The sequence below is a fragment of the Plodia interpunctella genome, chromosome 15 (assembly GCF_027563975.2).
Source record: "Plodia interpunctella isolate USDA-ARS_2022_Savannah chromosome 15, ilPloInte3.2, whole genome shotgun sequence".
Taxonomy (NCBI): domain Eukaryota; kingdom Metazoa; phylum Arthropoda; class Insecta; order Lepidoptera; family Pyralidae; genus Plodia; species Plodia interpunctella.
In genome coordinates this window covers 7,684,850-7,709,531 of record NC_071308.1, presented here as the reverse complement: position 1 = coordinate 7,709,531, position 24,682 = coordinate 7,684,850, and the positions used below count along the sequence as shown (strand labels likewise).

General features: G+C 33.4%; 1 protein-coding gene across 4 annotated transcripts; it reads left to right on the top strand.

Moving 5' to 3' along the window:
• The first annotated feature begins 1,778 nt into the window (after positions 1-1,778).
• Nmdmc (NAD-dependent methylenetetrahydrofolate dehydrogenase) lies at positions 1,779-6,892 on the top strand. Of its 4 annotated transcripts, none has more exons than XM_053755771.1 (6): positions 1,779-1,912; positions 2,877-2,974; positions 3,187-3,642; positions 3,825-4,033; positions 4,438-4,560; positions 4,879-6,892. In XM_053755771.1, exons 2-6 carry the CDS (start codon positions 2,883-2,885, stop codon positions 5,007-5,009), a joined length of 1,011 nt encoding a protein of 336 aa, XP_053611746.1. In that variant the 5' UTR covers positions 1,779-1,912; positions 2,877-2,882; the 3' UTR covers positions 5,010-6,892. The 4 variants fall into 4 exon arrangements, with proteins under 4 accessions (XP_053611746.1, XP_053611749.1, XP_053611748.1 ...); XM_053755770.1 differs by lacking the exon at positions 1,779-1,912 and adding an exon at positions 2,097-2,245; XM_053755774.2 differs by lacking the exon at positions 2,877-2,974 and having other exon boundaries at positions 1,783-1,912.
• The last annotated feature ends 17,790 nt before the right edge of the window (positions 6,893-24,682 follow it).

Genomic DNA, 24,682 nt, shown 5'->3' with positions numbered 1-24,682 from the left:
AATATTTCGGGTTCTAAGCAACCTATACCAGATTTAATGTTAGACCATTGCTATACCTACAAGTGTGAAAACTCCATCAAATTTTTGCGTGATTCACAAACAAACGGACAAACAAAAATCTTCTAAAAACATTGACAACAATTGTTTTGGCTTACATTATTTTTATTATATTTTTCAGTAATATCTACAGACATACATCTACATATACACACAAAGCCCACTTATAGTTTTAGTATAGAATGTAAGTATAGATATATATAAGTAGGATATATTATGTGTTATGCTGAGGCAAAACTTACCTCTCTATACATCGAATGTTCTCAATTTCATTCGGAGCTGTGACGCCGCGAAGTCGACATACAAAATACTTAAAACATTAAAATTGTAAAGATTTAATTTTACGACCGGCCGACTGTCTGAAATCAACCATTGGGAATGTAATTGTAGCCCAAGCTACAATTGTACATCTTGCACAGCTGCTAAGGCATGAATTTGTTGCTTAATGACATTCACGCGAGCATAGCGAACCCTTCGAATAGGACTACTAACGGACGCACTAGAACAGGAACAGGAACACGTCCTATGCTAAGGCGGAACCACACGCCGTGGTCTAGACAGAAATATTGTGATCGTGAACACGCGTGAGAGAGACGAAAAACATTTCGTTAAAGATTTTAAGCCAAGAATATGTATTTAATCTATGTGATGATGATACCCAAATTATTTTTAATTAGTGGTTTAACATTAAAAATAGTTTTACTTGTACCCTATGTAACTAAACTAGGTTGTGTACCTCATGGGAGCTAGGTACCTAATAATTCTATGCTAATAATTTACTGAGGCTATCATCATTTATCTCGAAATTATCTTTAAGTTAATAGTTCCTTATAATAAGTAATTTAAATATTTAGTTGTTGTTATCGAAATGCGTCATTGGAAAAATGTTCAACAGAAAAATAAATAGTATTTTGAAAATAAACAATATGTGTGAAAAATATGGAACTACTAATAACATATCTGTGTATTTAGCTCCGTGATTAATAAAGGCGTTTTTAGACATAAAAAAATGAATGCATAGCTTGTATGGCTCCAGCCCTCAAAAGAGGTCATGAGCACATTGGGCATTGGGCACACTTCTCTTCCGTGGGGCGCACACATCCAGGATCACAGAGGTCAATGTAGTATCATATTTTTAACAACTACGATTTCATTGATGTTCACATTTTATTACTTCGTTCATATTAAAACTTTTCGTGACGGTAGAGGAAAATGTTGCAGCACACTCACTGCACGTCAATATTGTTATTATTTGCATAACAATAAATTAATGATGTAGATGGAATTAGTAGGTAGGTAGGTACATTTGACAACCTCGGTGGCGCAGTGGTAAAGTGCTTGCCTCTGAACCGAGAGGTCTCGGGTACGATCCCCGGTCGGGTCATGATGTAAAATGATCTTTTTCTGATTGGCCCGGGTCTTGGATGTTTATCTATATTATGTATTTGTTATATTATGGAATATAGTATCGTTGAGTTAGTATCCCATAATACAAATCTCGAACTTACTTTGGGTCTAGCTCAATCTGTGTGATTTGTCCTAATATATTTATTTTATTTATTTATGTTTAATTTACTCGGAATTTTGTACCTTAACTAGGTAACCTGACGTCTTGGAATGGATCGCAAAATTTATAACCATTGGTAGTAATTTCCTAAACGGAACGCAAATTTTGCATATCTAATCTAATCTGTCACTGTCTGGTATGTCAGGTGAGCGTAAAATATCTGTCACTTGTTTCCTTTCATGTGGCCGATGTTGATGTAAACTGTCTAGAAAGTCGAATTTGTGTTATTATTTCTATACATTTATTTGTGTTCGTGGTTTATCGTTGTGCTTTATCAATCAAAATTAGGTAAGATTTTTTGATTCAATTGGAAACCTATTTGTAAATAATTTCTAACCTACAAACGATTACACTCGAGGAATTTTCCTACAATAAATTGCTTGATCGGCAAATCATTTTAGTTGCTTCATGATCAAACAGTTTCGAGTTACCTGTGCATAGTAACTTTATTATCACTCGTATAAGCTTGTATACATAACAGTATCAAGGATATTTACTCCTATTGTTCTAATTGAAACCAGTGAGCTACTTATTGCTCGAGTTTCACTGAAAGAGGTACACCTTATTTACGGAGAGAGTCTAACAAGTGATTTCTTGTAGTGTATAATTAAGTAATTTTTGGTATGTATTCTTGGTTTTATCTTTGCATTAGTTTACAAAAGATAAATTAAAATAGCTATTCCACTATTTGACTGAACAAGTAAAAACTAAAACAAGTAACTTTGCAATTATTTATGTTTTATTTTGTTTTATTATTCGTATTTTTAATAAATGAATAAAGAAGTAAAAATACTTTCTTGCACCAAAACAAGATAAACCATAACTTATGCAATGGAAATACTACACAGGTATACAATAGGTCCTTATCCTAAGTGCAATTCTCTTGCAGGCCACAGGGAAAGGAAATAACTTAAAATTTAATAAGTACCAAATGGTTGACAAATTCTTTGGGAATATTTGAACTAGTCCTTAGGAATATTTTATATGGAAAACTTTGTGAATAGATGTCTTGAGTTGTAAATGGTAGCTGATTAAATTTCCATCTAAACCGGTTTTGACTAGACATTCTGATATCTTTGAACTATACAACCCCAATCTGCTTTAAATATAATATTTTACAAATAAAATGCAATTCAATCTGGATCAGACCTGGTATTTCAAAGATATTGATTCATTTTACATTATCAGTGGTAAACATGAAATATTGTAGTTGTTTGTCTTGTGTGACCTAATGAACTCTGTACGTCAACAGTAAGTGATGAGGCAAATCTTATGCCTCCGAGTAGTCAGTAAAGTTTTGACCGCCGCAATGAGAAGCCACACTTACTTTGACTCCTTGGGCTCACCCAGGTAAAAATAAGGAAAAAAACTTGTGTGTGCTTTCAAATACATTCGCTTTCTATGTAGTTGATTAAAACATGTTATTGTAGTTATTTTTGCCTATTGGACCTTTCGAATTTTCTTTAAATTTTTTCTTCAATGTGTTTTTTTTGCAGTAGTGTTTTCTACCAATTAACTCTGTTATTTTCATTTTATGTAATTTTTCTTTTTGTTTTTCATAGGATCATGGCCCAGATCCTCAATGGCAATGCGATTGCTAAAGATGTAAAGGATGAATTAATAGTGAAAATTAAAAAATGGGTGGAAGAAGGTCACAGGCCGCCGTCTCTAAAGTGCATCATTGTAGGGGACGACCCAGCAAGCCACACCTATGTCCGCAACAAAGTTAAGGCTGCAAAATATTGTGGTATTGATGCTGAAACTATTCAGTTTGACAGTGACATAACAGAAGAATTCCTTCTCAATCAAATTAATGAACTGAATAACAGTGAAGATGTTGATGGAATCCTGATTCAGTTGCCGGTCCCAGAGACTATAAATGAGAGAAGGATATGCAATGCTGTCTCTCCAAAAAAGGATGTGGATGGTTTCCATATCATCAACGTTGGACAGTTATGCCTGGATATGCCTACTATCGTGCCAGCTACTGCTCTTGGTGTTGTAGAGTTGCTGAAAAGGTAAAAAATTTTTGTATGCTTTTATGTTTCATGTTCTTGTATTTAATAGCTATCTCAAATACAAATTAATATGTTTTTGTGCCTTACTTATTGTTTTTGTGTGCCTTTTTCTTAATATGATTAATAAAAAAACAGATTTTTTTATTTATTCTATTTTTATCTTTTTGTTTATTTAATTTTAGAGCTAAAATCGAAACGCTAGGCCGTGATGCAGTAGTGATTGGCCGTTCGAAGAATGTAGGCATGCCGATAGCTATGATGCTCCACACAGACAAGAGGCATGAAAGTGGGCTAGGCATGGACGCAACTGTTACAATCTGCCACAGATACACACCTAGGCCGAAATTGGAGCATTATTGTAGGAATGCTGACATTATCATAAGCGCTACAGGTAATTTGATAATAATCTTTATTTAGAATGTTGCTAATATTATTTCATGATAATTGAAATTTTCTAGTGTATTGATGTAAAAAATTGTATTTTAGTTACATGACGAATATAGACTTATATTATGTGTCATATCTAATTTTTTAAATTCTTTCATATCACTTGAATCTGTGTGTAAGAAAGTGTTAATCACGGAATACCTTATAAATATCGCACCATACGGATTTTTGTACGGTTTTCGCCAATAGATAGTCTCAGGAAAGTTTTAAAAAATTATGGTTTTAGCTGAGCGAAGCCACTAGTTTTTAATAAACAAATTAGGCGTGAAAGCTATTTAATTTTTTTTATCATGTTTGTATAAAAATGTTGAATCAACATCGTTATTTTAACATTTTACCTTGTTACAGGTATTCCCAAATTGGTAACAGCAGATATGGTAAAGCCCGGAGCGGCTGTCATTGATGTTGGCATCACTCGAGTGACAGACTCCGAAGGGAAAAACAAATTGGTTGGAGACATTGATTATGATGGTAAGTAATTCAAATAATATTAAATCTATTTATTGAAAAAAAGGTTGTAATTTTTAAAACTCTCTTGCAATATAAACTATTCATATGAACATAGTCTTTAAATTCAATTTCAAAAATTTTGAAGTGGTTTTTTAAATCAATTAATAATATTTTACCCATTCCTTTTGCAAACAGTTTCCAAATTCGTATTTCATGTTTCTTTTTATTTAAAAAAAAAAATCTTATCGCCAGTATACTTTAATCGAACAAATATTATAACTTCGTATTCCTAAAAACGTATTTTTTTTTTAATTACTTTTCTTTTTTTTTTCCTAACAGAGGTAGTAAAAGTCGCAGGCGCCATTACGCCAGTACCTGGCGGTGTAGGGCCCATGACAGTTGCTATGTTGATGTCTAACACCTTCCAAGCTGCCAAGACTCTGCGGGACAAATCAATAGTGCTGCAGTGAGTTATCGACACTTCTGCGAATTTTCTTTGGCCAGTGAATCCTAACACAAAATAGAATCATTTATTGATTTGAATCATATGTGACATCATTTAAAACTGATTCGATATGAAAATCTTTTACTAGGAATCTCTGTAAATAATTATTTTTGATCCAGTCAGTAAGTTGAAGAAAATTAATAACAATTAAAATAAAAAATCATTGTTTTACTTAGAATGACTTATTGACGTCAATAATTAAATTTAAACTAAAAAATAATCTCGAGTCTTCAGTTTAATTGAGAGAGATTTATTCCTAATTCCTCAGTGAGTGACAATAATAGTTGCTAATATCGATCGTAATTCAATGCGTATAAGGTTTGTTTTACTTTGGTCATTGAATATGAGGAGATAATCAAAGTAAGTAATGATGTAGGTACGTTTCTTTCTCCTTTTTTCGTCTGCCTTTAAAAGACTACTGTATTTTTAAATACCTCTATGTTTTATTTAAAAAATAAATTTGACTGTTTTGGACTTATTTATGTTTTATATAAGATTTTAATCTCTAATATTTAAAATTCAGTAAATATTGCTTATTTTGTAATTCTAAAAACGTTAAACGATTCCATTTGTATAGATAAATGTGCCTTAACAAGTTATAATTATAGGATATGATAAAATAATTATAAAATAAGATAATAATATAACATAAGAAATTTTCTTTAAAAGAAACTACATATAAAAAAATTAAAATCATTTTATTTTTTTCGATATAACGTTTTTATAGATATGAAAAGTATTATAGATGTACTTAGTAGTAATTTTTATTTAGTGTCATTTCTTTCAATTCTGGCTGTGACATCAAGCATTTAACGTACGTAACATGGACGTATAAAAAAAATCTAATAAATTAAACTTAAACATTATAGTGTATTAGAAACCGTGTATAGTTTTAAGTTTATTAATAGGATATTATACATTAATTATAATACAAATACCTGGAATGTGCCTGGAAAGTTCAATTTGATTGGTTTTTTTTTTCATATTTTTACACGCAAAGACAATTAGATTCAATACGCCTTGTATATTTTTTATACGTCCATGATTCTTCATCAATTTCTAGTGTTTTAATACACCTATCTCGTAACTTTAACTTATTGGATTTTAATGCCTACAGGGTATTATTTCTACCAGCAATCGAAAAGAAAAGTTATCGTGTCTCAATAGAAGTTCTTATTGCATGTCAATAAGAGCCTTTATTAAATAACCGTTTTGGTTAAAAGTTAGCAGACGTTTGATGCAACCCTAAAACATATTTGGATAAACTTCGTCTTAAAATCATTTAATAATAAATTATTTCGGATTCGTGGAAATTATGTCTAGTTAAGCATGAGCCAGACTGTAGTAAATATTTCTGAAAACTGTAGTTTTTAACTGGACACCTGTTTTATACTGAAATAACATATAAATGTTATAACTTTGAAGCTTGTTTTGAAGCACGATTGGCTGAACTCTATATTTTTTATTTAACAAAATGTTTAAAAAAAAATGTAAGCTATGATATTACTTTCAATTTCTAAATCATTTTTCTTATTTCGCTAAAAAAAATAGCATAGGTCCAGACTGTTGTTGCTTAATTTCGGTGTCCTTACGAAACCTATATTTATTCAAATGAATTCGAATTTATAACATTGTTTATTTGCTATACCTACTTATTGTTTTAGGGTGAGTTGCACCATCAAATTTGACGTTTATTTTAACCGGCGCGCCACTGAAGTGAAGTGAACGCCACTTTGCGTCTTTGTGCGCACGTTAAAGTCAATGTAAAAGTTGACGGTGCAACTCACCTTTAGTTGTAAGTTCAATTTTTAAGTTATAAGTAATATACAAAGTTATTCGTTAAACATATTTTGTTGTTTTCTTACTCTCACCCGACTTTACTCGGGTAAAACCATAATAAATTATTTTAAAACCCCCACACTAAGCCCTTTGTTTGGCGGCAGAAATATTTAGATGAGAGTGAGGTGGAGACCCGTGCAGACGTCCTTCGGAATTCAACGGAAGGGTCCTTTGTACCTCTTACCTCTAGTACTTAGTAGAGGTATCACTAAACAAATGTGAAAGTTTGGATGGTAACAAAAAATAAAGTTGCGACTCAAAAGATGTTCACACCAAATGTTACTAGAGTATTTTCGAAGAAATTTCATACACGGATAAAATATAACTTGAAAAATCAAGGGCACTTTATCCCGAAATGCTCACCGGAGCGAAACCCTTAAGTACCTAAGCAAGTACATAATATTTATGGGTAAGCATTTTGAACGATCTACCACAAAATATCAGCTAATTAACTCAAATAACTTAATTCTCAATATGCTTTTGAAGTTGCAAGGAGGATTTTAATAACAGTTGGGTATATTAAACAACGACCTCTACAGACATTAATTAAATTTCTTTAAGCAAGTAGAGTGTTTTGAATTAGGTATGTTAATTAATAAAGTCTACATTACGGCGTTTAATTAAACGTTCCTGTGAAAAATAGCGCTCGGAAACATCAAATTTGTTTTCACTTTTAGGGAAATGAACTTCAGTTTTTCTCTCGTGTTTGTAACGTTTTCTTTGTGTTTCAAAATGAAAACATTTTCCGTCATACATCGTTACAGGTTAAACTACTATATATATCTCTCATTTGAATGTTTTCCCGGTTTCTACCTCAGCCATTGAGTCCGCTTTCCTATTTTTCATCGTAACTTTGCACTGTCACCGGCGTAACTTGTTGTCAGCCCATTGGCACGTATATCATCCCAGTACACCGCCTTCACATATTTCTTACAGATTCAGACGACCCCATTACGGTTGCTAATCCCCCTTCCGAAAACTCACGAGGTAGGGAGGGCCCAGGGTATTTCTAATAGCAGAAACCGCACTCGCCGAAATCGAGTGCGAGGTAATAGGACTTCTTCAGCGTTCAATCGGTACCGCCCGGCGGCACCAGGACGCCTCTCTCAATAGGCCCTTCCAGGCACCTTGTGCAATATACCGCTCTGGCCATTTTTCGAATAACGCCCAAAGCCGAGGTTCGTTCCCACCTGGGAGCCCTTTGAGCTGTTACTGTTTCGGCTGTACGGTCCTTGGGACTGTCGCCATATTTCCCCCGGTTAAGCAGTAAAGGTCGACGTAGCGACCAATTGCAAGTAGGCTTCGATAAAAAAAAACTCCACATATTTTTCAACGAAAATTCCGTCAGCAGCGTAGCTAGTCTTATTAACTGGATTTACTCCCAGCTAATCCAATGTTTTATTTTCTTGTGAAGTTAATTATTCCGGTCACAATTACGCGCCAGGATATGGGATCTTATTGTGTTCCCTTAGGACGGACGTGTCGCGGTCCCTAACAAAATAATTACGTTATTTTGGGACACGCTTGTTAAGAGCCCTTAGGTACAGTATGGGTGCATAATGTATGAGTCAGGACGCATAATTGCTTCTTAACCGACGTTTTGAGTGTGTTATAGAATTATAAGCCTAGTAATGGCATAAATAGAATTAATTATTTAGTTTCATAAAAGTACTTATTGCTGTTGTGTTATTTTATTAATTATTATTTTGTTCTGTTATTAATTATTACTGTTGCTTGATGAAGGATACCTGGTTAATTTTTGAAACTAGTTCGCGAGTATCTTTTCACAAGTTGTAAAGAGCACAAAACTCTGAGAGAATCCTTATTATTCGGCTACTGATCGAAGAACATTTTAATTTCGATTTTGTTCGCTTTATTAGTTTAACCCAAAATGTGTGTTTCCGTTGGAATCAGCCATGTTAATCTCAGAGGCGATACCGTTTTTCTTGTATATGTTTATTTCCCTAAAACATAACATGCTTTACAATATTTTGTCTACTATTGTCAAACAGTTTGGCAGCAGGAGCGGAGGATTAAACCAGGTAACAAAAATATCGGTTTCGAATCCTAGCTTGATGTCGTCAAATTCTGTCTCCATGGTAAATTCCTGAGTGAAGCCGAGGGCAAAAGCTAGATAACCATAAAACATGATAAAGCTATGGTTTGCTATTTCAAAAATATTGAAATAGCAAACCATAGATATTTTCATTGCAAATGTCCGGTGTAATCACACGATACATATGCACCGGAATCCGAACGGATGTTTTGGCAACTGCAATTTGTAAATCTATTCAGTTCAAATATATCCAGAGTTTTATTATTTATTTAACAACACGTCAGTTGTTAAGGTTTATGCGACAAATAAAAATTTTACTCCTGGATTTTGTGTGAAAACTTTAAGTATCTACCTACTAGGTACTTAAATTTTCAAAAAGATTCATTTCATTTGAAAAAAAAAATCCTTAGGTACGTGGATATTTTTTTACGTCTAAGGTAAGTATATCCTTAGGTAACCTTAGAGAATGATATTCTCACGTTTGGAATTCAGTCATGATTTTATGACCGGCAGCCTACCTGACGTCAATTCTCGTTGGTTTCCTATTAGCCCGCTCTGTCCCATCGGTCCTTATGATCAACAAATTTATTTGTTAGACAAATTAAAAAACTCCCGACTTTCAATATTCATTTCGCTACAACTTTTGAACGCCTGAACCGAGTTTGATGTAAGAACCACCGCATAAAAATTTGCTATCAAATAAAAAAACCGTATCCAAATCGGTTCACCCGTTGATGAACTACGGTGCCACGTACACAGACAGACAGACACACTTAACGGCCAAACTTACAACACCCCTCTTTTTGCGTCGGGGCTTAAAAAAGAAGACAGACTTTTTGCCCGAAAATAGTAGTAGTAGTAGAAAAAGTAGATGTTGGGTGTAGTAAGTGGATGCTGGGCTCCGACGCTATATGGCTGAAGAATTACAATGGGAATGGGAATACCGGGAAACAGACTTATAAAAAGTACATGTTTATTTACAATACTCTTCCTTATAATAGACTAGCTGCGCCCCGGAGCTTGGCTCCTGTGGGAATTTCGGGATAAAAAGTACCCTATGTGTTATTCCAGGTTATTTTCTACCAGTGTACTAAATTTCATAACAATCGGTCCAGTAGATAATGCGTGAAGAGGTAACAAACAAACTTGCTTTCGTATTTATAATATCCGATATCCCCGGCCTACGTAAATCTTAATGCTTAGCAAACAGACTTCGGAATATATAACCTAGTAAAGATAACATTGCTATGTAGCCAGTGAAATATGGACCAGTTTAGAATAGTATAACCAAATACTCCGTTTACCTTTTGAGATTTATAGTACCGACATCGTGTAACAAAATTTGTTACGTAATTTTCTACGAATTTCCAACTTTACTTTTAAGACTGGGCCATTCCGCATTCTATAGCAGCGCCATCATCACATTTTATATGCTTATATCTTTTAATTCGTAGCAAAAACTAAAAATTATACTAGGTACAGACGATTATGCCACATTATATAAATTATTGACATAGTCTTAACTTACAATCAATTTAAAACAGTTGAAACAAAACAAAAACTTACATAAAATTCAGAGGCGGTGCAAATCCGTAGTAAATACGAAATTTTAACCTAAATATTTATCAAAAATTGCCCCACATAAACTTATCGGGGTTAATTAAGGTACCATTTTTCTCGTTATTTATTTTGTCCTATTATTTATTTTATCTATATAGTCCTACATAATAGGTCTAAGGCATACGTAATTGATTATTGGCATACAGATAAATCCCAATCCCAACTAGTATTTTAAATACGAAAGATTGTTTGTTACCTTCACACACCTACACTTCACGCATTATCTACTTGACCGATTGTTATGAAATTTGGTACACGGGTTGAAAATAACTGGAATAACATCTATGACACTTTTTATCCCACCTAGTAGGACATAAATATGAACTTTCCTATTAGCTTAGATAGGTATGCTTCTAACTAATAGTTATGCGTAAACCGTTATGCGTAAGAACGCTTGCTTAAAACACTTAAAAATAATTATGCCTTAATACAGTATATTACATTATGGCTTAATTTTTATGTTTCTAGTTAGAGAAGCTATAAATTTAGTAATATTTGTACAAAGTGAATTATTTATGACACCATTAAAACATTTTCCACAACTAATTCGCTATCTCACTTTTGGAAGCACCGCAAAACCCAAATTTGCATACAAGTTACATGCAAAGTTGGCCACCCCACAAGTATAAGTGGCTTGCAATTTTACTCATTTTATATGCACCCCATTTCCACATGTTACCTTCAACACTTCAGTGGCTAGGATAAGCCATTAGTGACCAACTGTGCGTGAAGCCGTTGACAGAATAGGTGCCTTATCTGCCTATATGGGGTTTAATTGTAACCTAATTTTGAGCTATAGAGAGCAAATTATTATATATAAAATATGTGTTGTACCATGGGTAAAGGTTAAACCTATCTGGTCGATTTCTCTTACCTGTTGCTCGATTCACACACAAGTTTTCTTCATTTTTTTTTCTGATGGTCTAGTTTCTTCAGTTTCCGCATTTACAAAAAAAACACCGTTAAAAACGCATTTTTCGATGTTCGATCGATCGAGGCGTTCGAGCGGACGCATCAATCAATCGAACTGTTTCGTTTGTAATCGAAAGAAATTTGAGATAATTGATTAAGCTGACTTCGATTAAGATGAGTGTGAGAATTTCTGTAATCTGTTACTCAATATGAATTCAAATCTATAGGTACTGTATTGTTATTGACATAGGTAATATTATATTATAATGAGGAAGTATAATAAAATTTTGTAGAGTAAGGTACGAGAGACTATGTACCTACATTTACTTACTATAGTAATCGATGTTGTCTCTTTTTCTCGTGTAGTCAAATGAGGAAACATCGATATCTGGCGTAATATTGTCGCCTCGGGAATAATGTGTGTTTCTGGCGTGTGGTGCAATTTAAAAGAGATCACTTTGAAAATCATGCAAAGGTATAGGTATTTTAGGTTATTTTTCGGTTTTTATTAGATTTATTCCAATTTTTCACTTCACACTATTTATTATTCCGGGATGAAAGGTATAAAGCCCTATATCCTGTGAACCAACTCCTAATTTTATGTATGCGAAAAACACATAATGTGTAGGTAGGGAGGGATCTACTAAAAGAGATTGGGCTAAATTTTAGCTCTTATCATTTATTTTGGTGTCAGTAAATAACGTTAGATAGTTATCATACATACTATCCATACTTGATTATTATAATTGTGAAGATCTGTTGTCCTGCCTTCATGGCTAGACTTATTTTGATGAAATTTAGAACAGATACAAACTATATCTTTTAAGTATATCTTTTTAACTAGAAGCCGAGATGCTTGAGAGCATTTGCTTTGTTATTAAAAAAAAAAGCTAGCTAGTATAATTATAATTATAAATTAATAAAAAATACGTTGCGCCTATTTATCTCGCAGACAATAAAGAAGACATGTTTAGTTGGTTATCGCTCTATCTCTCTCTCTCATCTGAGCAGATCAGTATGCTCCCATTTCCATACAAATGTGACACCCATTTTTATTTATTTTTTGTTTGCATGTATTCATCGTTTGAGTTGTGTAGTAGCTCTTTTTAGTTACGTAGTCTTTCAACTTTTTATTGGATGCTGAATATTTAGTTTCATTATTAACATCTATGGGTAAATTGTTGTTCAAAATTCAAATTCAAATCATTTATTCAGAAATTAGACCTTCACAGGCACTTTTTCTCGTCAATCTTTATATTTATAGTTATTTCTCACAAGCTACAAACTACTGGCATTTCGGAACGACCACTGCTGAGAAGAAATGCCGAAAGAAACTCATTTGAACAGTGTTGGTCCCTATCATGCCAGATCGGCTTACCATTATTGTTTCTTACAATGTTTTTTTTTTCTTTCTAATAATATATAAAAGTACATAATGTACATAGTCAAAAGGTAGGTTGTATAGTTTTACGGCCATATAATGTGATTGTAAGTACAATCTATTTTTATTTCGAGTATTTACGTTATGTGTTTCATGTATTTTTTGTAAAAATATGTAAATTTTCGTGGATAAAGTAACAGATGTCGTGTCATCATGTATATCAGCTGTGAAGGCTTATTAGTTGCTATAATCCTATGAATTAAACCCTGTAAAACGTGCTATAAAGCTGATATTTAGCGGGCATTACGAACGCAATAAGCTAGCAAGCAACGTTTCGTACAATATGTGCATCGCGGGAAAACAAATAAATACAGTACGAAATGTGCGGATTTTGAAATCACATTCCTTTGTTCCCGTCTCTGATAGTTTATTACGTGTTTATTAACGCTTTAAATCAAGATTCTTGAAGCTATTCGCATTTTATTAACAACTGGAAGTAAAGCGTCATACTGTTACAATGTTTCCACATTACTTGCAATGAGTTGTTATAAATAGTAAAAAAAAAAGTAACCTTTGAAGTACCTACAAGTAAACTTTTTAATCAATTTTACTCTAAACAGAAAAAAACCGAAATATGACATCTGAGCCTAGCAGATAAAATACACTGTTTCTTTTTTAATTTCAACTAAAATCTAAATTCATTTAAAACGAGCGCATGTGATTCGAACAACTATTTTAAACATTTATCAATTCAAATTCAGAATGCATAGATAATTGAAGTCATGGATTTAATATGTACTTCGTACAAAGGAGTACCTACTGATTACATGATTGAAGTTGACAAAAACAAAGCCATTTCGGGATTGCCATTTGCGATCGTAAAAATTCCAACTTAACCTGTACCCATATAGCAATTTCCTCTGGAGTGTGCTAACCCGAAACACTAGATTAAAATCATTATTACTATAAGCTGTGCTAAATCCCGACTGATTTCGTTCGTTTTCAGTTTACCTTCGGCGCTACATTAAATTTTACACGTACATAAAATTGAACTACGGGCATTTATAAATATACGAACTAGAGTTAGAACTTAAGTATGTACATTTATTTGTATAGATTTCCGAAAGTAGTTTTGTGATAAAATAAGAACACTGCCTGTTTAACGCCGGCCATGGTTCGTATAGACTTCGTTCTTCAAAAAGGGCTTGAAAAGATTTACTAATGGCTGGCAAAGCGCGTGTGATACCCCTGCGGTGTTGCAGGCGTCCATAGGCTGCGGTCACCACTTTCCAGGTGAGCCGCATGCCTGTTTGCTCCCAGCTGCTTCAGTAATATTGAAAAAGCCATGAGTTGCATAGCAACATTTTATTTATGTTTGTAGTGTCACTATATCTAGATTTAGGTAGGTATATCATTTGATCCACTGATTTCATATCTCACATTTCCACTGCACACAATACAATGACGGACGGTCTTAAAAATTCGGGGCCTTATAGCCGAAAATCCGACTTAACAATTTCATAGTTCGATTTATGTTCAGTCTTCTTCGTAGTGTACTGGGAGATATCGACTGTTGTAAGGACCAATACGACTAAATTATCTGTGGCGTCTCACAGGTCTTTTACTGTGCAGGTGGTAGCACTCAGGGCGTGACAGTAAGTGAGCCATGGTGTGGGGAGAGGTAACACATTACGTGCGGTATATTTACTCATGGCCAGTCTGTAATACGACGAAGAGCGTCGAACAACGTAAGCACCTTTAAAACGCTCGAGTGCACTTCAATGGCCCTTCAAAAATCTTATTTTCTTTATAAAAAAAACTTTTATGAAGAGAGGCTTCAAACTCCAAAGAGTAATCGTAAAGTAATTAAATTGAATATTTAAAAAAAAATCTATTTTGTTTCTCTCGTGGATGGTGGTCTCGGTTATTATAATTTACGAACGAATTTCAATATCTAAGAAAATTAATAAAAACAATAAAAATTTTTGCAATATGTTGAAAAAGACAACATTAATTAATAGTTCTCAAAGAGGAAAATCTTTTGTTAATTGGAAATACATTTATAGAAATAATGCCCAAATAAATATTAGGGTCCCTAAAAAGCGGTGAAGCAGTGTTTGGTCAAGTGGACCATCCGCCTGTGATCGAAAGGTCACAGGTTCGAATCCTACTCGTGCCACATGAGTTTGTGTACCAATCTGACTCATGTGTAGTAGTTTTCATTGACCACCACTTTCCTGTGAGGGAAAACATCGTGAGGAAACTACTTGCCACTAAATGTTGGTAGGTAGACGTAAAAGACATGTCAGAAGCTTATAAAATTTGACATCAGTGTTAGCATTAACACACTCGAAAAGAAGAAGAAAAAAAATTAACGTATTTAGAAATGGTAACAAAGGAAAATCTCACTCCGCCTCCTATTATTATGCGAATTATTTATTGTTTTTCTTCATAATTTACATTATTGCAGCCCGCGAATCTGATAATTGACAGATTTTGCTTCATAATCTTTACGTGAATATAGAAACATTGAGGTTTACATGTGCAATTTAGTCATTCTAGTCTGAATATGCACAATATTATAAACGATCAACTGTCTAAGTTTATTCTCTCTCACTATGTTTCTTTTTTACATATTCCAGTGTTTATGATAAAACAATGTGCAGTTATATAAACACTCTTATTGATAAAAAAAAAACATTAAAACATGCTTTAACTATGTATATATACATACATATGTGGGTATACAATGTCCTGTAAATTTACACATACCTAGCTACTTGTGGAAATTAACCATCCACACAACTCTTTTAGTAGAAAAAAATTCAGTACAAAAATGTAAAAATCAAGAAACAAAAGACTCTCTAATAGAAGTAAAACAAAACGTGGCATATTTGAAGAAGAATCGGGGGTGCCTTGATAAAGGTATCAAAAAGGATTGGAGGTGAAATCCGGAGTTGCAGCCACTCGCGACGTCGAGCCGATGATCCCGAGCGCTGTCCCGACCTCAAATCCCGAACACCGAATTGTCATAGGAAACAATTCAGTTCGGATTGAGAAGCGCCATTTTGTTTCAAAGCATCAGATGGATTCAATTGACAATAAAACGTTCTATGAAAATTTTTATTAAGTATAAATCAGGGATCTGAGACCTAGTACTGTTTTAAGTGAATTTCTTTAAGAACTACTGTTTTCACCACACAAGTTTTCATAAGTTAAATTTATTTTTTACGCTGACCCCGAGCTTCGAGGAGAAAAAAAAAATTTATAACAACTTCCATCAAGATTCATCATGTCGGACAAACATTATTATTATCTTTCTTTGCGAACGTTATAGCAAGTCGTGTTATTTAGCATAGAGCGTTTGGACGAGGCCAAAAATGTGTGATTTTATATTTGTCATATCTTTGAAAGCACTGACATTATCACAATATATAAAACACATTATTATATTATAGATAATAATACATTATTATAAAATAAGGCCTTCGAATTGTCATCAAAACAAAATTTTTTTCAACTCGCCTAAATTGTAACTAACAATTAGCTTCATTTCAAACTCGGACTTCAAAGCTAAATGTGAACACTCACGTAGGTATAATATGTTTGAAGTATTACTCAATTCAATTTGATGAATTTTGTGCAGTAAAAATAACATTGCGTGGAATCTGCAAACACTTAAAAGCGATTTTCCGATGAATGGCGCTCGCTATAATTTAAATTTTAATTACGAATAATTCCTTATTGCGATTTTATTAACTATAAGTATCATCAATATTACTAGTTTTAATATTATTGTTAGATTATTTCATTTATAAGTTATACCTATTTTAAACCTCTCTAAAACTTGCACCAATGATAATACAATTAAACAAAAATAATGCGACGCGAAAATGACCTCAATGCTTAGTTTTGTCTCCTAGCTGGGCAAAAGCATTTCATTAAAAAAAAAACATTATGGAAGCAAAAATCGACAATTCAGAAATAGTCTCCGCAACAAAGCCTATTGCAATGGTAAAACGAAACGGCTCATAAACTGTTAAAGCCTCGAAATTAGCATTGACGTTTACTCGAATTTGACCTTTGCACTTCAAAGGACAGAGCGAGACGAGCATACCTCCATCTCTTCCCCCGTCGTGTGAAAATTGTCTCGCTAGCGTAGTAAAATTTTCATGTAGCCGTAAAAGTGTTTGAATACTCTTTGCTCGTGAAAAAGATAATTTTCAAGAATAGAAACCATAGCAGCTGAAGCATTAAGTGGCTTTTACGCAAATAATACTGTCACAATTACGATTATGTATTCATTCTGACAGTTTAGGAGCTATCAAGTTATGATTGTAAAAATATGTTATGGCTTTCGTATAAGCAGTAGAGTACTGTACTTGCTATAACGTTATCCAAGCCTCGCTCCCAAATGGCTCATAGAGCCAACATTAGTAGTTAATGAAAAGAAGGAATTAAAAAAAAAAGTATTTTAAAAAACTACTAAGAAACTATAACTGGCGACTTTTTCGTTGATAATCACACGTGAGTGACACGTATTTTCAGCATGGTCAAGGATCGCGGACTGGTAAAGTCGATCTTCTTTTGTTTTTGTTTTTTATACCAACAATCACTGCCGAGCTAGATATACTACTTACTTATATATACTTGTATATAATGAATAATGTATGTAACATTTGTATATAAGATGGTTTTTAAATAAAGTGTGTGCTCCCGTACTATCAAAACCCGCGCCACTGGCCTACACAAATCTCCTAGACTAGCGATATTAGTATATCTAAAAACATTTTCTAAAACCCAATTAACGTAAAATCTTCAATAGACTTCAATTTTTCCCAAATCTCAATACACGTATTGCAGGTCTGAAAATTCCAACAAATCCCAAACAAATCCAGGCTCTGCAATAAACCAACAAAGCAATAACGAACGTATGCGACCGAAATGCTATCCGTATTATTCCGTATTCCAGGTGTCAACGCAAAGATTAGGTACAATAGCCGCCTACCCCACGAGGAATCTTTTACATATAATTCCTATACTACGTGTTAGGTATAACACGCAACAATCGCATTTTTTGAAAATCCCTTTCTTATCTGAGCACTAGGTAATAACCTAAAGCTACTGCCCAAATTTCGCGTTTATAGCTTGTATGGTTTAGGCTGGGCGTTGATTACTAAAAACACTTGTTCTTTTATATATATAGATATGTTCGCCTCAGTTTTCACAATAAACAAATACTAAGCGTTTTATATTTTTTATAATCTAATCAAGTAGCCATATATTTTTCCAAACATTTATTAACATTCATGTTTTTTAAACTGATAAAATAACAAAAATACTATATAAAAATACTATATATATAGAGAACATTTGACATAGTCAACCGTACAGTGCTACTCTAAAATGAACACAAATTCTACGATATAAATTTCAATTTCGCTTGACTAATATAGTGTTCCATCTAATATTAAATAGTATTACTTATTCTATGTCTATATACACAACTAACAAACGTAGGGTCTTAAACTAATTTATGTGTTAGTGCGGTATTAGTGTTAGTAGAAGCCGAATTAAAATACGTTTAGTTCTCGGCTTTACTCGCAAGAGCTTGTTGTACATACGGCTCTAGAATTCATACAATAATTACTGTACCCACAGCAAATACTTTTAAGCGCTTCCGAATAAAAAACTCGGTCAAGTGCGAAAAGACAAAGATTATTTATTTACTAAAACATGAATTTTAATTTTTTACAATATGATGTTAAAAGAAAAACTTAATCCTATATGTTTCACCGGGAATTCTATCATTCCACAAAACAAAGTCGAATAGATAAAAGTACCTATTTTTTGTCTGAGTTTATCATTTCAAAAATCGCTCAAATTATAATAACATTCATCAATCAGTAAGGACCTGAGGTGTTTTTTAAATAAATTCAAATTCTTATCTTTATTTTGATGTGGAATTTTGTTATAAACTTAGGTGACATACATGTAATACTTTTACTGAGTGATGCAGTTTTAGAAGGGTGTAAACATAGTCGATAATTATCCTGATGATTTCTTAACATCACAAAGGCGTGGGAATAAATGAGTATTGGATTTAACAAATATAGAAGTTTTTAGAGGTACTAGAGGTATGTAGAGGATTATGTACAATTTTTAGAATAGGTTTTCCCGTAATCCAATATGAGTAGACCTCGAAATGTATTGTTATTTAATCGCACGAAAACTTACGTGGCGAGCAATAATTGTGAATTTTCAATGATTTTAGGTCAGTCTAATATGTTGGCAAATGTACTTCTAGAAAATACGAATTTGGAATAAAATAAAAGATAAATTATATTAAAACATGAATACCTCAATATGACGAGTGTGTATCTTTTGAACGCCATGAGTTGAGCATATAGATAGGTGGCAAAGTCGGCAACACGCGTATGACATGTTACAGGCGTCTGTAAGACTGTGGTGGCCACTTCCTATCAGGTGAGTCACATACCTATTTGCCTGCTTGTTAGTATAAATAAATACATTATTACATGGACACTTGCATCAACATTTCTTGTTGCCCATTCTAAAATTATTTAGGTCATGTCGGACATACCACAGGACATTTAGACCGGACAAATCTGCGGTTATACAATACAGCAGTCCAAACAAGACACAAGCACAAAAAGGTTGTAAATTGCGTAACGGATTTCTCGTGTCCGGTTGTGTCAGGAGCTAAGACAAGGACGCCAAAGTTTCAATAGTTTCTCATTGTGAGGTGAACCGTTAGTAACAGTCTATGTTAGGAACACAGAAATGGTATTTCCAAATGTTTAAAAGTTTTGGGGTGTTCCAATCTATTACAAAAGTCATACTTAGCGTGTGTTGCGGGTCAAATTTAACTTTACTTTTACATAATAATATAAATTGATTTATAATATTATGTAAAAGCAACATTTAAGTATTACTCAAAGCAAAATCTATTTCTATATAGTAAACCAATTTTTGCCTATTTTTCTCCACAATTTATGATCATATTTTGTGAGCAGGTATATAAAATGTTTTATGTTAGTTACGTGTGTTACCTGATAAAGTGCCTATGATGCCTGGGGCTTGGCTTATACATACAAGATAGCTTTGTAGCTCTTGTAGATATTTCCTACTGCTTGCTTAACCACGTGAACGGTTTAATCATAGCAATGTGATTAATCTTAGAATTGGAATCTTTTAAGTCCGCAAGGCCTTACAATACAATGTCCTACAATGTCCCTTTATCTTTCACGATAAAAACAGAGCATTAATTAAGTTTTTTCGTAATGATAGTGGTTAGTTCGCTCTGCCTGTGATTATGGCGGTTAAGTCACTCTCACAATGATCGGTCATTGGATGGATGACAAAAAATGTATTATCTTGAAATCCTTCGTAGGTACTTAAGAGGACACGTTAACCGGTTTAAAACCCGCCAATCCGCGATATTCCCGCGTGGTGGGACATGGCATACTCCTTCTCCATCCGTAAGGAAGACTTGTGCCCCTGCAGTGGCAATGTTAAAATGGCAGTTGACGATGTCGAGAAAATGAAAAGAAAAAAATTTATACACATTTTCTCAAATTGATCCAAATCAATTTATCGGTGCTGATCGTTAAACAAATCTGAGATCGTAATTACTCTAATTTTCCGTAAATTAATTACTAAAACTAATTTAATCCCGCTATTATGCGGTTAATTCGAATCGCTCCAATCGTTTTATTACGTGCCTTAGAAGTAAATTAGTTAATAACTAAAACCTGTAATTAAGAATTAACTTTATTTTAAGAGCAGCAATCGTGCTCGCACTTCTCTACCTAAAAGTAGACTTTTTATGAATTCGTGTATTAAAAAGTAACCTTCTATTAAAGAAGCACATTGTTCTCAGTCTGTCTGTCCGTCTGTCAAGATTCGTTTTCTCGGGAACGCGTACTTCAGCATATCTTATTCCACTTTACCACTGTATCAAGTTGACATTAACATCAAACTCTCAGATTTTTATAACATACGAGTACAGTAAGTATATAACAGTAACTTAATTTATTTCTTATTAAAATATAACCAAATAATTAATGGTAAAGAAAAAGTATCCTTTCAGATGTACCATTACGGAAAACAATCAATTTAACCCCAAATCCTTTCTCTCCCAAGTTTTAAGCAGCGGGATACTTGATAAATGTAATACTATACCGCTTAATATACCGTTATTTATTAAGAGCGGCGTAAGTGGGGGGAGGCGGAGCTCGGCGACCGCCGAGGGCTAAGATACACAAGGGCGTCGCAAGTTCGCAAGAAGAGCGCGCAAGCGTGACCGACGGTGCCCCCCTAAAACTACAAAGATTTTACGAATAATTGTTAGATTGCACACACAACAAACGGCTGTCGACGCCGCTAAATATATATGAGCGTGCGTTAGTATCTGCGAATGAGCTTCTATTTTCACAACAAGGATACTAGAATTTCAGGCAAACAAAATACTAAAAGTTTCGCTTTAGTATCTGCGAGCGATAGTTATAGGGCGCTCCATAGAAATTTCGCCCAGGGCGTTGTAGATGAAATCCAGCACTGTTTATTATAGATATTTGTTGGTTGTTTATTTTATTATTTCTCCCTGTTTTATGGACTGCGTTCCGGGCCATAATCGCGATATTTCTTGTGGCTACCCGGTGTTACAACAAATTGTTATTAGCCTCTGATAAAAATATTTTATCTTCTACGCTCCGACCTCGGAACGGACGAAAATGTTGGGATTTTCGTTGAGCTACAACCATAGATTATTGTATTACGTATTTACTATTTTCTTTCCATGTTTTTATTATAGGTATAACAGTTGGCAGTAAAACGCAAAGTATTTAGCCATTTCATTTAAAGTTCACGTCCGACGGCGGCGTGAATTTTAAAATTGACATCAGAGTTGAACTATATGGGTAGTTATTGCAAACCCATCACCATTAGTAAGTACTTCGTACAACGGAGTACTTAATAATTCCATGAAACACACAAGAGTATTGCTTGTAAGAAATTTTGTACCTACATTGACGGCAATAGTTGAAAATCAGTGTTCCTGTGCTAACATGCAGAAAGTTCACAAAGTTATCGCGTTTTTGCATTGCTGCAGCACACTGTAGCGTCTGTGGTAACATAAATAAATAGTTTTCTATGTCAATGTCTAGTATTCTATGAAATTCTAAAAAAAAAAATGTTTTGTAAATCTCGAATGTTCGTAAGATAAAGTGAAGGTAACTGTGATATCGCAGTCGATATAGTCCTGAGGGATGATGGTGTCGTGGAGCTAATAGAAACACGGGCGTACGTAACAACCATTTATTCCGAACTGGCTCTAGAATGATATCTCACAACCAAGATATTAAGACTACCCACCACCTTTTATAATATACTAACTTACATACATGACAGTAACTTGGAATAAATCACCAATATTTTTATTTTAGTGATATTGGAAGGTGTGGGTACTTTTCTATCGCACGCTTCGCCGTTTTGCTTGCAAAGGTTTCGTGTTTATACTTTTTGGAATGGCTGCAAATTCGTATAAAATTCTATTGGATGTGCAATATCTAGTAGTTCAAAGTTCGCCAGTTGGTTGTCATTGAGTCAGCGGTTCGCAACATTTTCTCAATTTTCCAAGTTTCTGACAATTCGTGTCAATGTTAAATGCAAAAGAAAATTTTAATTCGACCGGCAAGGAATACTTAATAGCATTAAGTCCACCTATTGTCAACTTTTTATGTTATTCAGTAAAGTTTAAATAAATAAACTACATAAAAAAAAAAGATTTGTACTCTAATATATTAATAAATATTCATGTGGTGTTCTAAAATAAAACATTTAAACCAGCCATTCAATTCTCATCAGCCGCATGGAGCTTTCAAGTCTAACGAGCTTTTTGAATAAAAGGATTTGTGTGGTTTCAAATTCAATAGCCTAGCCACAGTGTTTAGATTATTATTTAAATTTAGTTACAAAAAACCTGAACATCAAAGATACGACATAAAACCTATGTTAGATGAATAATTAAGGTATATAAATCTGTGTCTATAAAGATTGGATAAATTTGCTATTTCCACATAACATTACAAATTATTTAATTCGTTTTGTTAGGTATTTCAATATATTTTGTTTTTGTGTATATTTTACTAGAAATTAAGATTATTCCCCCTTTTTATGTCTAAATATAGAACATATCTACAAGTACATTTTTTTCTTACATATCTTTACATAAACAATGTTACCATGTTTTTGAAATTACTTTTTTGGTTAATAAATGTTTTACCGTGTGTTTACATAAATTAAATTTATTAATCTAGGTAATTATTTAAATTTAGTTTTAAAAGCATGTTTTTGTTGACATGCATATAATAAAATTAATTACATGTAAGAAAAAACGAACTATAGTATACCACGGTCCTTAATCCATATAAAAAAGAATAAGCGTTTTTTACCAGCCTAAACCATACAAGCTATAAACGCGAAATTTGGGCAGTAGCTTTAGGTTATTAAGTAGTGCTCAGATAAGAAAGGGATTTTCAAAATTTGACCCCTAAAAGGGTAAAAATTGGGGGTAAAGTTTGTATGAAAAATAACGAAAAGCTTTACTGATCGAATTGAAACTTGACCTTTAGGGTAAATGAGGGTGAAAAGAAATAACAAATAGTCTATCAAAATTTCGTCAACTAAAGATATACGTAGTCAGGTCAGAGGTAAATACCATTGAATTCACGTTGTTACGGTTGATGGTTCGAATCCTGAGCTTCAATTATTTTGAGTTGAATCTAATTATCTATAAGGTCATTTATGTGAAAGTTTTATTATGGTTTTACCCGAGCGAAGCTGGGAGGGGCTGCTAGTTACTTATAAATTACATCCAAATCGAGTAATCGTGTTTCTCAGTGGGAGAGTTACATTGAGGGCTGGTTAGACCCCATACAGTTACATAGTCTAGGAGCTCATGCTGGGTTATTAATACTGTTTGGAGCCCACTTCTAATATTACCTATTCTTTTTTGATACGGTTTAGTGCACATTTAGTTATAGTTTATTTGGATTTGTTTCTTTAACCAAGTACTTAAAAATTGGATATAAGTTACTTGAGACATGGGTGCGGGGATGACCAGTAGGAAAAATATATGTTACATATACAATATAAACTTTTTAACTGCTAAAGTAGAATATGTCTCACATAAACATATTTTCCTGTATAGAAATATATTTGCATAATCTAACCTAATATAGGTTAATAAGTTAGATGGAAATCTAATCTAGTTAATTTAGCGGTATTTGTTATATTTTTTTAATTAACAAAAACTAAGCATTTAAGTGACATATAATAATTTGTTTTATATTTGCAATAAAGTTATATTTTCTGTAAATTACCTTAAATATATTTTTAACTTTAAATGTTAAAAGCAAGGTACGCGCATATATATTTTTAAAACTATATTTTAAAAATGACACGAAACTTTTTCGAACTCAAACGTTCGCGCTCAGAATTTTCAGTCGTGAATTTTTTCATCGCGTTATTAAAACTACTCAAATACGTCCAGAATTAATTGAAACCATGCCGTAATAACTCCGTTTATTTTACTCCAATTTACTGCAGACTGCTCAGTGTAACATGTATTCGTCGAATTCACAGTGGAGCTGGTCTGTTTTTGATGTGTGCATACGAAATGAGAGTGATACTCAACGTAAACGTAAAAGGCAGACGAAAGAGTTAGCCATTGGATTCAGTCGATAATTTTCTCGGGAATCCAATCATAGACAAAAGAAAAATATTACAATCAATAGATAAAAGAATT